Source organism: Gadus macrocephalus, chromosome 14 (assembly GCF_031168955.1).
Source record: "Gadus macrocephalus chromosome 14, ASM3116895v1".
Lineage (NCBI taxonomy): Eukaryota > Metazoa > Chordata > Actinopteri > Gadiformes > Gadidae > Gadus > Gadus macrocephalus.
In genome coordinates this window covers 23,753,042-23,767,817 of record NC_082395.1, presented here as the reverse complement: position 1 = coordinate 23,767,817, position 14,776 = coordinate 23,753,042, and the positions used below count along the sequence as shown (strand labels likewise).

Sequence of the window (14,776 nt, the reverse complement as noted above, 5' to 3'; positions counted from 1 at the left end):
TGCCTCCCAGCCGCCCGGAGAGCGTAGCCAGTGGCCGTGACGGACCACGCTGCGGACGGGCCGGCGCCGCTGCGCCGGGCGGAGGAACGTGCCCACGTGACGTCCTGATTGGCCCGCTGATCACGGGTGTGTTGGCCTGTAGCCTTAGTGGAAGACGTAGCAGTTAGCGTCGTAGAAACGGAGGTGGAGGGGGGGGAACTATTCAGATAGTTAATTATCTATAAATTAGTAAATTAGTCAAATAAAGTCAATTCGTCCAATTAAGGTTAACTTTTACCATGATTTGCGTTATTGACCAAATCTTGGTAAAGATAGATAAAATCACATTAATAATAGTTAGCTAGATAGTTAGTTAGTGTTCAGTGATCCTCTGCTCCGCCCTCGGTGTGGTGTCGTAGTAAGGTGGTGTTAGCACCGTGTTCTGTGGAGCGGCTCCTTCAGCCATGAGGAGCGGGAGGCCGTGCGTTGGCGTGGCGACCGGACGACGGTTCAGCCAGCTCTCGTTTCCGGAGCTTAATCCAATCACCATCAATCCCCGGCATGGAGACTATCCTGATTGGTTCTGAAGAGATGTAATCAAATGATCTGTGATTCAGCCTCGTTAGCCTCTAGCCCCCCCTGCTCCCACTGGTCTGAACCCTCTCTGTGGTCTCTGTGGTCTCTCCTTTACTGGTCTCACTGGTCCCCTGTAGTCTCTCTCTGCCGCCCACTGGTCTGACTGGTGTATTTCTCTCTCCCCCCTACTGGTCTGACTGTCTCTCTCTGGTCTCTCTCCCCCCTACTGGTCTGACTGGTGTGTTTCTCTCTCCCCCCTACTGGTCTGACTGTCTCTCTCTGGTCTCTCTCCCCCCTACTGGTCTGACTGGTGTATTTCTCTCTCCCCCCTACTGGTCTGACTGTCTCTCTCGGGTCTCTCTCCCCCCTACTGGTCTGACTGGTGTATTTCTCTCTCCCCCCTACTGGTCTGACTGGTGTATTTCTCTCTCCCCCCTACTGGTCTGACTGTCTCTCTCTGGTCTCTCTCCCCCCTACTGGTCTGACTGTCTCTCTCTGGTCTCTCTCCCCCCTACTGGTCTGACTGTCTCTCTCTGGTCTCTCTCCCCCCTACTGATCTGACTGTCTCTCTCTGGTCTCTCTCCCCCCTACTGGTCTGACTGTCTCTCTCTGGTCTCTCTCCCCCCTACTGGTCTGACTGTCTCTCTCTGGTCTCTCTCCCCCAGTCCCTACTGCGGCGTCAGGGCGACCCGGACAACGGGACTCTCTGGTCCAACTCCTCCGAGTCGTCCGACGACTCGTCCAGCCCGGCGCTGGGGGGCCATGCCCACCGGCTGGCGGGGGCGTCGCCCGCGCTGCAGGCCACGCCCCCCCGACAGCTGTCCTTCGCCCCCCGCCAGCCCAGCACCTCCACGCCCTCGCTCTCGTCCAATCAGGGGGAGGACGAGCCGGAGGAGGCTGGGCCGGAGGCGGGCTTCACCCAGATGCTGGGGGCCCGCAGCTTCTCTGTGCCCAACGGCCACCTGCAGAGCTCCAAGTCGGACCCCCACCTGGGGGGGGTGGCGCCCCACGAGCCCCCCCAGCCCCGCAGCACCTCCTTCCCCAGCATCTTCTCCCCCAGCGCCGCCCTGCTGGGGGGGCGGGCCGACGTGCTGGCAGAGTGCCACTCGTCAGAGGAGAGCGTCTGCAGCCAGGGGGGGGGCCCAGGGGGGGGCCAGGACTCACCGGCCCCTGGCCCCGGAGAAGACAGAACCAGGGGGTCGGGGGGGCCACTCGGCCGGAGCTTTGAGGAGGAGGAGGAGCACAAGGGTTCTGAGGAGCACAAGGAGGAGGCGAAGACTGAGGAGACGCAAAGGGTGAGCGGGGTGTGTGTGGTGTGTGTGTTTGAGGATGTGCGCGTGAGGATGTGTGTGGTGTGAGAGCGAGGATGTGAGCGCGAGGGTGCATGTTTGCTGTGTGCATATTGTGTGGGTGGTGCGAGCGTGAGCATGTGTGTGGTGTATATGTGAGGATGTGCGGGGTGTGAGGATGTGTGTGTGAGGATAGTGTGTCGTGTTGTGAGCGAGAGGTGTGGTGAGAGCGTGAGGATATGTGTGAGCGTGGGGATGTGTGAGGATGTGTGAGCGTGAGGATGTGTGTGTGTGTGTGACGATGTGTGTCTCTGAGTGCCGGCTGGTTCCTGAGTCTGATCTGAAGGAGCGGTTCTGATGTCGTCTCTCTCCTCAGGTCCACTGCTCCAGCTCCTCCAGCTTCACCCAGGAGGTGGAGACGGCCCTGGAAAGCTTCGACTTCCTCAACTGCTCAGACCTCGACGAAGAGGAAGAGGAGGAGGAGGAGGAGGAGAAGCAGGGGAAGCAGGAGGAGGAGAGGGAGGAAGACCAGAAGGGGGAGAGGGAGGAAGACCAGAAGGAGGAGAGGGAAGAGAAGCAGGAGGAGAAGAAGGAACAAGACATATCAGAGGAGGAGGAGAAGGGGGTTGAACGTGGCTCCGTGGACGAGGATGTGAAGGAGCAGGAAGTGGATGTGAAGGAGCAGGAAGTGGCTGTGGAGCAGATCTACGCTGGTGACAGGTCAGTCCTGGGTTCTGTCCTGATGTGTGTACTGCGGGGGGCGTGTCCTCATGGGGCCAACGGGGCCCTTTTCGGCCTCATGTTCTTCATGTTCCTGATGTTCTTCGACATGTTTCCAGCTCAGCGCGTTACGTAACCGCTGCCAAATAAGGAGCAGGAGGCAACGGTTGCTATGTGGTGTAAATCCTGCGCTGCACACGGCGGTTACTCATCCCTGCCGTGTTCCTGTTTCTATAGCGATGACCACCAGGAGGGGGAGGGGGCGGAGCTAGACATCCTCATGGAGGCTCCGGAAGGCTTCCGCAACTCGGACGAGGACTGCTGCTACTTATCGCAGGTAAAGACAACAGATGAACGCAATGAAGCTACCCAACCCTGCTAGCACTGTGGGCTAGCGCCGGGGGGATAGCACTGTGTGCTAGCCAGTGTGCCAGCACTTTGTGCTAGCCAGTGTGCTAGCGCTGTGGGCTAGCGCCGTGGGCTAGCACTGTGTGCTAGCCAGTGTGCTAGCGCTGTGGGCTAGCGCTGTGGGCAAGCTCAATGGGCTAGCGCTGTGTGATATCACTGTGGGCTAGCGTTGGGTGCAAGCGATGTGTGCTAGCCAGTGTGCTAGCACTGTGTGCTAGCCCAGTGTGTTTGGAGTGTTGAACGTAAACAAGCTCCCTCTCTCCCTCCCTCAGGGGTCGAGTGCTGAGGACCTGCAGGAGGCCTGTGACGTGGAGACGGGGGCGCTGACCCAGGAGGAGGGTAAGGAGCTCAGAGGAGACTCAGACCAGTGTGAGGAGGGTCACGGAGGTTCACGGTCTCTTTCTGTTTGTCCTCAGAGTCTGTCGGGAGGCGGGACTGTCCCTCTACCAGCACCACGGCCGCCGCATACTCATAACAGCCCCGGCGTGCCCCTCCCGCCCCGCCCAGATTTGCCAATTTATATATAAATATATATATATATATATATAATCCCAGTGTGACACTGCTGGAGCCATGGTATCCAGGAGATACCAATGACAAGCAGACTCTGCCTAACAGGAGGAGGATGTGCAGAACGAACGCCGACCGGCAGAGTGTGGGGGTTGTTATGAATCCTGATTATCATTTAGAGAAAAACATTTGATTCCAAAGCAGTCCTGCCTCCGCCCCCACATCTTTCTGCTGCTCTGTGCCAAGGCAGAACACGGCTTGACGCTTTTAATTTGAAAATTCACAAGTGTGTCTTTGTGTGGTTGTTGTCTTGAGGCCGCCGTTATTTATGGTCACGCGCGTCTCTCAGCGAGCCGGACAGGCATGGATCGGCTCACTGCTCGTCCACTCAGGGCTCGTCTCCACTACAGTGTTCGGCCCTCAGTGTTGACCTCCTGAGGACCTCTGAGGGACCACTACAGTCCAAACATCAAAGGTTCTCCTGAGGAGCCGCTGCCAACTGATGGATCTTCAATAACCACTGAACCAAAGCCCCCCCCCCCCCCCCCGTCTCCGGTACAGCATCCTGTCCACTCGGTCCGACCCAACCCAGGGAGGGGGTTTTAATGGGGGGCGTAGGGGAAATTTTTAGGGGCTAAGGCAGCCCGGACACAATGCCCCTGTGTGTCGGGGCTCAGTCCACCAGACGGCAGCGCTGTGGAAAAACAGTTGAGGGACGGCCCTGGAGCCAGGCGTTTCCCCCCTATTCCTTCAGACCGGCCTGGTCATGCTACAGAGTTCAGAGGTCAGAGGTCAATCCTGCCCAGGGGGGGCAAACTGGCTAAGAAGCTCTGCTGGATTCTGATTTCACAAAAGCCACTAAAGCCACTAGAACTGTTGAGATACACTCTGGGTGCAATATGGAGAGTACAGAGACAGGGTGGTCTGTAGAGTACAGAGCAGGGTGATCTGTAGAGTACAGGTTGGTCTGTAGAGACAGAGCAGGATGGTCTGTAGAGTACAGAGCAGGTTGGTCTGTAGAGTACAGAGCAGGCTGGTCTGTAGAGTAGAGTACAGACCACGGCTGGCCTGTAGAGTACAGAGCAGGTAGGTCTGTAGAGGACAGAGCAGGCTGGTCTGTAGAGAACAGAGCAGGGTGGTCTGTAGAGTACAGAGCAGGCTGGTCTGTAGAGTACAGGCTGGTCTGTAGAGAACAGAGCAGGATGGTCTGTAGAGTACAGAGCAGGCTGGTCTGTAGAGTACAGGCTGGTCTGTAGAGAACAGAGCAGGATGGTCTGTAGAGTACAGGCTGGTCTGTAGAGAACAGAGCAGGATGGTCTGTAGAGTACAGAGCAGGCTGGTCTGTAGAGTACAGGCTGGTCTGTAGAGTACAGAGCAGGCTGGTCTGTAGAGTACAGGCTGGTCTGTAGAGAACAGAGCAGGATGGTCTGTAGAGTACAGAGCAGGCTGGTCTGTAGAGTACAGAGCAGGCTGGTCTGTAGAGTACAGGCTGGTCTGTAGAGAACAGAGCAGGATGGTCTGTAGAGTACAGAGCAGGCTGGTCTGTAGAGTACAGGCTGGTCTGTAGAGAACAGAGCAGGATGGTCTGTAGAGTACAGGCTGGTCTGTAGAGAACAGCGCAGGATGGTCTGTAGAGTACAGCGCAGGATGGTCTGTAGAGTACAGCGCAGGATGGTCTGTAGAGTACAGACCAGGGCTGGTCTGTAGAGTACAGGCTGGTCTCTCGAGTACAGAGACAGGATGCCTTCTGGGAAAAACTTCACCCGAACCTGCACGTTAGTTAAGTTTAGTTCTCACTGCCGACGCGTGACCAAATTAAAGTGTGTATTCGGCGGCTTTAAGAGGTCGGACCCCCGTCTTTGATGGGTCTTTCCGAGGATCCACACGTTGATCATCGTTAAGCCTTACATTTATGAATGTATTCTTCGTTTTGATAGTGCCTGGTCTGACATAAGCTCCTCAGTAAGAGACCCGGTAAGACCGAATGAAGAGCGGGAACTCAGGCCAAGAGGACGTTGTTTATTTTCTGAATTGCAAACATGAGATTTACATTTTCATAGTCAACAAAAGTGTATATGGTTTTAAATGTCAATATAATGTTTGTTTAAAAATATAAAGATTTCTTAAAAAAAAAAAGAGAAGCGTTTGTATTGTTTGTAAGTATGGCGCATGAAATGTGAAGACGTGAAACACTGGCGCCACCCCGCTGCCAGGGGAGGTCACGACATGAAGGCCTCCAGGCTAAAGCATGAGAAATGACCGTTAGCTCTTCAGCTAATCCCGGTGAGGTGTATGTGGTGGGTTTTAACGTGTTGTATATGCATTGTATGTATAACCTATTGTGACGATATTCAGCACTTAACAAAGCACAAAAATCAAGTTAGAAAAAGTTGAGAACAAAACATAAAGCTACATGTATATTTGAACAAGTGCACCTACAATTAATAACAGTAAAGCATCAGCACACTATCTCATCCACGAGTCAAAGGTGAACTCAGTGAAGGATTTAGAACACATTATAATTCAGTGGGTCACCCTTCCCAAGTGCATTTGGACATAAACGACTGTATTGTAAACAACAACAGTGACACTACAGTGGAAAAAACATTTGACAAGTGTATGAAAATCAAGTTCAACTAGATAGTAGTCATCCTGGTAAAACGTATTCAACTGGTAAAACGAAATGACATGACACACTTTTAAATTAAACTTCACTCTAAAACCAGTATTAATTTAAAATCCCGTTCAGTGCCTTTCCTCTACAACAATAAAGAGACGGGTATTTAAGTCACGTAGCGTTCTGAATCCGAAACAGTTTCATCAGTGGCCACAGGGCAGGAGGCCAACAGGGCGCCCCCTAGCGGTAGGAGGCAGTCACGGCGCTGAACGGCCGCTCCAGGGCGCCCCCTAGCGGCAGGAGGCAGTCACGGAGCTGAGCGGCCGCTCCAGGGCGCCCCCTAGCGGCAGGAGGCCGTCATGGAGCTGAGTGGCTGCTCCAGGGCGCCCCCTTGCGCCAGCAGGCCGTCATTCAGGCATGCCTTAAGGGCAGGGTAGTCAGGTGTGTCTGTGTATCCCAGAGCCATCACCTGGGTTACATACTGCTGCACCACACCTGCGGCAAGACAAAAACATATGCACCATTACACACACGCACAAACACACGGTAACACACGCACAAACACACACAAACACACACCCACAATCACACACACAACCTGTCATTAACCTGTGTGTTGGTTCACCCTAACAGACAAACCAGTTTCACTCACTGGAGACTCTCTTCTCCCCGAAGCAGCTGCTGAGCAGAGTGGGAACGTCCTCTAGGAACCTGGGATGGGGTCAGGGAGGGGGGGTTAAGGACTTACATCGTTATGGAACAGTCATGTTTCAATCTAAAACAGTGTGTGGAGCAAAACCATCCATCTTAACATGACATGAATACTATTAAAGGCCCTGTTGCAGGGTTCATTTTCCAACAAATTCGTGCAATTTGCTTGTTGGTAAGATTTAAACTGTTATCCATTGTATTTAATGTTGGTAGGTATCACAAAAAACGGAATGTAATACGAAAAAGTAGGTACTATTTTAGCGGTTTGCGATTGATTCTCATTTCCCCCAGAATGCATTGCATGACGTCACGTTGGGGAGACACGGACCAAAGCCGCATTGAGACCCTTGAGGGTAGAGACTAGTAATTGAGTGTTCAGCAGATTATACAGATACATAGATAAATACATTGATTTATATATAGTTAGTATATGCTACACGTGAACCTCCTAAAACGGCTCAATTTGATTGGTTCGCTATCTCGGGATATTGGGCAATATCCCATGATTGAGATCTCAAACTCTGGATATTGTTTATATCGCAAAATGTCCGCTAATAAAAACAATAATAATATATATTATAAATAAATCTAGGTAAAAAGTGTTATTTTGTTTATTTTTGGAGTGTTCACGTGTAGTGTATATATTAAAACAATTATTCACCTCAGGCTTCGTGAGTTGAATAATTGCGAATATAGCGACCCAGACCTTCAGTCCCGGGGGCTATATTCCCCACTATTCAATTCGCCTTTGGCGAATAATTGTTAATTAATAGCCTCGATAGATAGATAGCCTAGTCAAGTCTTTATTAATGCCAAACGACACAAATCATCAGGAATTAATTTAGGTGATTCGGCTCAAACCGGAGAGTACAAGATCACATAGAACAAGGGAGACAACAAGTCTGACTGGCAATACACAAAATACATCACATTAAAATTAGACACATGGGTAGACAGACATACAGATAAATAGGTTATATTCTTTGCCAAGCGGAGCCAGCCAGTCCTGTGCAAGTATGCAAATTAGCCATGTGCGTCAAACAGAAGAAAGACGAACGGATAGCAAGCGAAAGCTAAACCAGAGTGCATCAGTCACACATTTTAGGTCCATTCTAACTTATGGTAAGAGGCTATTCTTTAATTCTTTGCAGTGACTGAATGTTGATGATAAAACTGATTGTTTTGCATAAGATGAGTGTGTGCGACTGTGCACGTGTCCTTTCCGGCTTCGGCATGCTGCATGGTTATGAAGGCCATGTGGTTAGTTGTGGTCTTAGGGAAGCAGCCTAGCCTTGAAGATGGACAAGTTGGAGTGATTGTGTACGGGTGTGGGAGAGTGAGAGAGAGAGCACATGGTGATGTTTGGCTTGTTGTGGTCTGTCTGTCAGCATCCGCCGGGTTGGACGAATGTGCTTTGTGTATGTGTTCAATGTCCATCTGTCTGATCGTATTTGCGGTAGATTGATGGTTAAATAATGTCACACCACGATCGGTCAAACTTGCAGGCAGTCATTTTCAAGTGCACTGATTGAGTGTCTGATAGGCTATACCTGGCATTTATTCAGTTGATTGCTCTTCTAAATGCGCCAGATCGGTACCAATTATGTGTTTGCATTGTAATGCACAACTTTGCCTCTCCTTGTTATAAATCAACACGTTAACCTGCAACGCAGCCTTTAAGTAAACAAATCCTCTGGACTCCAAAGGATTCACTGAATTCATCTGAAATCAGAGCGGTCTCCCCCTCCAGTAATGAATGGTTGAATAAGTGAGCGCAGCGTTCTGTGGTAACAGGATGTTGACCCCTCACCTCTGCTTCTGTGCGCAGATGGTCTGCGGGTCGCTGGTTGAGTCCCAGGGCAGCGTGCCCGTGAGCCAGTGCAGCAGGCAGTAGCCCAGGCTCTGCAGGTCACTGCGTCGGCTAGGCCCTGAGGAGACAGGAAGCAAGTGGAGGAGACAGGAAGCACGGAGGAGGAGACAGGAGACAGGAGACACACGGTGGAGGAGACAGGAAGTACACAGAGGAGGAGACAGGAAGCAGAGTGGAGGAGAAAGGAAGCACCTGTCACGTATATTCATGAGACGCATCCAGACCAGGACTGGACTGGAGGATGGCTGTGTTCTAGGTCCTTCCAGTAACTGGTAGATGGACTGCAGCGCGTTTCTAACTAGTGGCCACTCAATTTACAATATTGCCTCAAATTCAGCCTTTCATACACACAGTCACACACTGACGGCGGAGTCAGACCCTCAGGGCGACGGCCAGCTCGTCAGGAGCAGTCAGGGTGAGGCGTCACGCTCAGGGACCCCTCGACAGAGAAGAGCAGACCAGGGTACAGTGGTCCACTCACCTGCCCCCTTGTGGGCGTCCACGCTGATGTACTCCAGAGCACCCTCGTGTGGCGTGCGGCTGGCTTCACGGTACTCCACCTGCTGGCCCCCGGGACAGTAGCGGAAGGCGTGGGAGTAGCCAGCGAGGAACACCTGGGGACACGGAGAGACGCGGCCGCAGCGTCAGAGAGACGGCTCCCCATGCGCCGCAGAGCTCCGCAGCGTCAGAGAGACGGCCTGCACTAACTTAGCTTGTAGCGCGTAGCTGTGTGCAGGTTTCAGTCGGGGTCACGCGGTCACAGAGGGGGAGTGTGTGTCTCTTCAGATCTCGTCACCTGGGAGGGGTCCTCCGTCGAGATGTAGATGTTCTCAGCGTTGATGTCCCCGTGAACGTACTCGTTGGAGTGGATGAAGGTCAGAACGTCCAGCTGTGGGAGAAACAAGAAGAAACACCGTTGTTACCGCGAAGAGGGCCAGACATCTCCGGCCCTTTGAGAGCATTCTGGATCCTCTCATGTTAGAGACAACTCACGATCCTGCAGGCCAGCTGGAGAACCGTTCTCTCGGACGGGAGTGTGGCTTGGCTCTCCAGGATGGACTGCAGGGTCTGGCCCATGCTGGGGAAGATCAGAAACCTACCGAACACACAGAGGAGTCTCACCAGCACACTGGATGGAAAACTAAAGAAGAGCCTGGATAAATAACCACTTCTGACCTGTATTGGAATGCATGGAGACCGAAGCCCACACAGGGGGGCAGTCCGAGGAAATCCAGCCTGTTGCTTTTGATCCACTTGTCCACTAAAGACAGATGTGAGAGAATAAGAGTCGGTCAATTATGCACAGATAAACCAACATAAACATAAAGGAAACTAGGATTATGATGTAGTGGACATCATAGTGTACCGAGCCCATCGTAAAACAGAGAGCAAGCTCTGAACACCATGTGTTCACGGCCCGGAGGGGGGCGAGTGAACCCACCAGGGTTGGAGGAGTGAACCACCAGAGGGTGAGAGTGAACCACCAGAGGGTGAGAGTCAACCACCAGAGGGTGAGAGTTAACCACCAGAGGGTGAGAGTGAACCACCAGAGGGTGAGGAGTGAACCACCAGAGGGTGAGAGTGAACCACCAGAGGGTGAGAGTGAACCACCAGAGGGTGAGGAGTGAACCAACAGAGGGTGAGAGTGAACCACCAGAGGGTGAGAGTGAACCACCAGAGGGTGAGGAGTGAACCAACAGAGGGTGAGAGTGAACCACCAGAGGGTGAGGAGTGAACCAACAGAGGGTGAGAGTGAACCACCAGAGGGTGAGGAATGAACCCACTTGATGAGGTTTTAGCAGCGCGCTGCAGGAAGTTCTGCTCGTTGAAGATCCGACCGTCTTTAGCGCCCTGCGAGGAAGAGGAGGAGAGGGGATCAGGCATCAAGGAAATATAAATGAGTTTGGAGTATTGATGATATTTATGAAAAAATAATAATAAGAAAATATAATGAAAACCTGGACGGGTGACCATCCACCTTGGACTCACCAGTTTGAGAATGTGTTTGGATTCCTTGGAGTTGGAGGCGAAGGCTTAGAGGGAAACAAAACAAGAGGTGAGGAGGAGGCCACACAACATGAACCTTCAGCTCCACACGGCTCCAGGATCTCCTCAGTCACCTTCGTAGACCAGGTCCGTCTCCGTCTGACTCAGCAGCTTCCCCAGCCTCCACTTCCTGCACGCCGTGTCTGTAAGCTCCTTCCCTTCCTGCAGCGGTATCACAGCAGACACACGCTTGCCGCTCCTTGACTTTACCTTCGACCCCCGGCCTGCTCGCGTGCACACACACACACACACACACACACACACACACACACACACACACACACACACACACACACACACACACACACACACACACACACACACACACACACACACACACACACACACACACACACACACACAAAGGTTAGTTATACGGTCAGTGCTGGTTAAGAACTGCGTAGAACAGGGGTCTCAAACTCGAGGCCCACGGGCCCATTGTGGCCCGTGGGACGATATTTTGTGGCCCCCTACTTGATATCAAAGTTAAGTGTTAGTGCGGCCCGCACGTTTTAATTTTTTTATTTTTTTATTTTTTTTGCCGAGTCGCTGCGCTTGCCCGTTGGCCTCATTTATAAAGCTTGCTGCGCACAAAAACCTTGCATAAGACGGAGGTGAAATGTGCTAGGCCAACGGTATGGCTTCTCCCAAGTCTGTGTGCGCTGGAGATACGCCCTTTCTGTGTGTATCTCTTTCCAAACACCATGCACCTGACCGGGTTCTCTCCTGTGTGACTCCTCTGATGTATTTCGATCTTACTGAAGCATCTGAAACTAACCGCTTAGCAACCGAGTTCCTGAAGTTGTGGAGCTTCATATCCCTGAGCATGAAATGTGCATCAGTTTTTTTTCACTGCAAACGTTGGTAGGCTATTTATAGAAAATGTCTATGTTCTGACATGTTTGATTGCATTTTATAAATGCATGGGCCTGGATACGTCGGTAGGTGTGTGTGTGTTTTCCTGTGTTCCTGTGTGTCCAGTGGGAGAGGAAATATCGATGTGTGAAAGAGTGTTTTGTATCAAGTTGAGGCCGACACATATTCATCGAAATTTATATATCATAAGTTACACATGTATTAAAAAAAAATTCGGGTTGAAATCGGGCTCGGGCTCATAATTACGGTTAATGTGTCGAGCCGGGCCGGGCTCGTACAGAACGTGCACGGGCCGGGTCGGGCTTGACACACACACACACACACACACACACACACACACACACACACACACACACACACACACACACACACACACACACACACACACACACACACACACACACACACACACACACACACACACACACACACACACACACACACACACACACACGTTTGCGGTGAAAAATGCTTATGCACATTTCACCCCGTCTTCGCAAGGTTGTTGGGCGCAGCAAGCTTTATAAAAAATATTAAAAAAATATATAAAAAATATATAAAGCCCTGGGCTTTATATATATATATATTTTTTAAATAAAGCCTTTGCTGTGAAAGGGTTGTGACCCCTTCCGGAGGGGCTTGTTGTCAAGTTTGCTAATGCAAATAAGCAACATTAGTCGCTTGGTTGAAACGTGATTCCGGAGTGACACAAAGTGGAAGGAAAATATATCCTGTTCTCCAGCCCCAGTCATGTCTTTCTCAAAACCTGCCGTGAAGAGAAAGGTTAGTGACGAGCACAGACTATTTCAGGAAAAGTGTAGAGCACAGGGGCATCCCAACGTGTCTTATATGCACAGAGAAAGTTGCGGTGCAAAAAAGCATTCATGTTACAGAACTGTTAATAGTAAAGAAGACTGGATATTTGTACTTTTTTGTGGAAAACTTGATGCGGCCCAGCCTCACCCAGAATCGACCTCCAGCGGCCCCCAGGTAAATTGAGTTTGAGACCCCTGGCGTAGAAGGACAACCTTGACGTACGGATGTGATTGTGACGTACGACCCAGCTCTCCTTCTGAGGGGACGTCTGGGCGGGCTTGGGCCCCGGGCTGGGGTCCCCTCCAGGGGAGGTCCTGAAGAACGGGGAGGGGGAGGTCGAGAAGTTGTCTGCTGAGGTCTCCTTTTCCTCCACCTGCCGCTCACACACTGACCTGCCCCTTCCTTTAACTAACACACACAGACACACACACACACTTTACGTGGGCCCAGCAAAACAGACGCCAGGGCATGGTGGAAGGTGCTGGTTTGAGTCTCAGGTGGAGGTGACGTAGGACGAGTTCAGCTCACCTGGCGTTGGGGCCTTCTTGGCCGGCGGGGCGTTCAGACCCTCCATCCCATCTTTCTGTTTGAGGGCAGTTGGTGTCTTGCCTTTTAGGGGAAAATGGCAGAGAATCAACCAGGTGATCAGCTCCGAAATAAGAGCGTTATCTTTGTCCAAAACGTCTAAATATCTCAGGGACTCCAGTTTCTGACTGCACACGTTGACTTTGTAGTGATGAAGATGTGTCTTCACAACTAGAGCTTTTCCGATACGATACCAGAATCTGTAATTCCTCCGATACTGCAGTATTGGGTATTGGCGATCCTATGCGCCGATCCGATACAATCAAATGATAGCTCACTTACTATACAGGCAGAGAACCTCATAAACACGTGCGGTGTTATGCTCACGCTTAACTAGAAGAATAAAAATTTATTATTATAATTATAGATTATAAATGTAAATGATCTAGTTCTGAAAAAACAAGATGCTTTATCGTATATACTCTGAATCGGCCGATACTCAAGTTCAGGAATCGGAAAGTAAAAAAAAATGGGATGTGAACATCTCTTCTTCACATTACACACAAGCAGGTGTCTACCTCTGGCTCTCCCCCCCTTGGGGAGGACAGGAGAGGCATCCTGGAGGGGAGCTGGATCTTCTGCGGGACGTTTCCCCCGAATGGTATAGCAACGCGGCGACCCCAGAGGAGGCCGGGGGGAGACGGAGACGGGAGAGAAACTGCCCGAACCTGAAACCGATGCAGACAGGAATGGTATCGTTCACCCAGACAGAAACAGAAACACCTACACTCCAACCGGATCGTCCCCTTCTTACTCTCTCCAGAACCACAGCTTGTGTCGTCTCCCGATGGTCCCGCCCCCGCTGGAGCCGGAAACTTCTCGCCACAAGACGGGCAGAATCGGAAATCCGCTTGCAGCTTCGTCCCACATTGAGGGCAGAACTGAAACGGCATCCTGCAGACCAGCCGAAAGCAGAGGGTTCAGATGATGGGAGCGTATGAGCTTCGACTCAGAGCTCCTAAAGGTTCGATTGCGGTTACAAAAATCCTTTAAATGACAAATGAAACCAATAACTTAATAAGTAGACTTTTTCTTGAAGGGTTAAGCGTGGCAGGAGCAGGTCGGGTTATTATGAGGACAGACATTCATGTTGGTTAGTTTGTCAAAGGACCGATGTTTGTCATTCAAATATGAGTTATTTTGAGCAACAAGTCGTTGATTGATCAGCATGTGTTCGATTGGCCCTGTAGTGAATCTGGGACCCTAACCCCAACCCTGGGCTCCAATAGTTCACCCGAACCCCACATGAAGTTAGCTTTGTGAAGGAGACGAGTAAAATTCTGACACAAATCCGGTTCATTCACATTACGTTTTGCGGTGCGACACACTTTCAGTTTCTATTCTGCTTCTACTTCCTATGCTTCTGTTCCCAGCAGCTCAAACCTGAAGTAACGCTAACTATCTAACACATAACCAAACTAACCCAGAGGGTCCAAGGAAGAGACTACTTTAAACCAGCCTCCTTTTGTACCTTATTAAACCGTCATAATAAGCTGTCATCTTTAGTACCTTATTTTTATTATCCTGATGTTGTTTACAGCTCCAAGTTCCGGCAGCTTGCTATGAAGTGGAACTTCTTCTACTCTAAGAGCAGTCGGACGTAGCCCTGTTCATGAGCTGCTGCCGCCTAGCCGAGGCTCGGGATTATTACACTGTTGCACTTAGAATTGTAAAATTGTTTGCCCAAAAAAAGGTCTCATTCCAATACATATTATAAAATCGATATGAATAGCGTCAAGAATTTGGATTCGTTCGAATTAAAGCATGGTAAAT

The 14,776-nt window shown here is 51.0% G+C and overlaps 2 protein-coding genes across 4 annotated transcripts in view; one reads left to right on the top strand and one right to left on the bottom strand.

The window, feature by feature from the left end:
* Positions 1–3,516, top strand: part of LOC132472053 (rho family-interacting cell polarization regulator 1-like) — a 12,151-nt gene extending 8,635 nt beyond the window's left edge. Inside the window, exons 13-17 of one of the 2 annotated variants that reach the window (XM_060071471.1) lie at positions 1,221–1,850; positions 2,221–2,564; positions 2,802–2,901; positions 3,245–3,311; positions 3,389–3,516. In XM_060071471.1, the coding sequence (XP_059927454.1) occupies positions 1,221–1,850; positions 2,221–2,564; positions 2,802–2,901; positions 3,245–3,311; positions 3,389–3,447 (1,200 nt within the window). In that variant the 3' untranslated portion in view covers positions 3,448–3,516. Of the gene's footprint in view, positions 1–1,220; positions 1,851–2,220; positions 2,565–2,801; positions 2,902–3,244 lie in introns of both variants that reach the window. The other variant, XM_060071469.1, reaches the window with a different exon arrangement.
* Positions 3,517–5,481: 1,965 nt separating this feature from the next.
* Positions 5,482–14,620, bottom strand: vrk3 (VRK serine/threonine kinase 3). 2 transcript variants are annotated; one of them, XM_060071477.1, is made up of 15 exons: positions 14,513–14,620; positions 13,758–13,897; positions 13,522–13,671; positions 12,947–13,027; positions 12,641–12,826; positions 10,801–10,950; positions 10,670–10,713; positions 10,465–10,531; positions 9,857–9,941; positions 9,674–9,776; positions 9,477–9,569; positions 9,162–9,294; positions 8,621–8,738; positions 6,752–6,810; positions 5,482–6,594 (listed from the first exon to the last, which is right to left on the bottom strand). In XM_060071477.1, exons 2-15 carry the CDS (start codon positions 13,894–13,896, stop codon positions 6,440–6,442), a joined length of 1,563 nt encoding a protein of 520 aa, XP_059927460.1. In that variant the 5' UTR covers position 13,897; positions 14,513–14,620; the 3' UTR covers positions 5,482–6,439. The 2 variants fall into 2 exon arrangements, with proteins under 2 accessions (XP_059927460.1, XP_059927461.1); XM_060071478.1 differs by lacking the exon at positions 13,522–13,671 and having other exon boundaries at positions 13,731–13,897.
* Between the last annotated feature and the right edge of the window lie 156 nt (positions 14,621–14,776).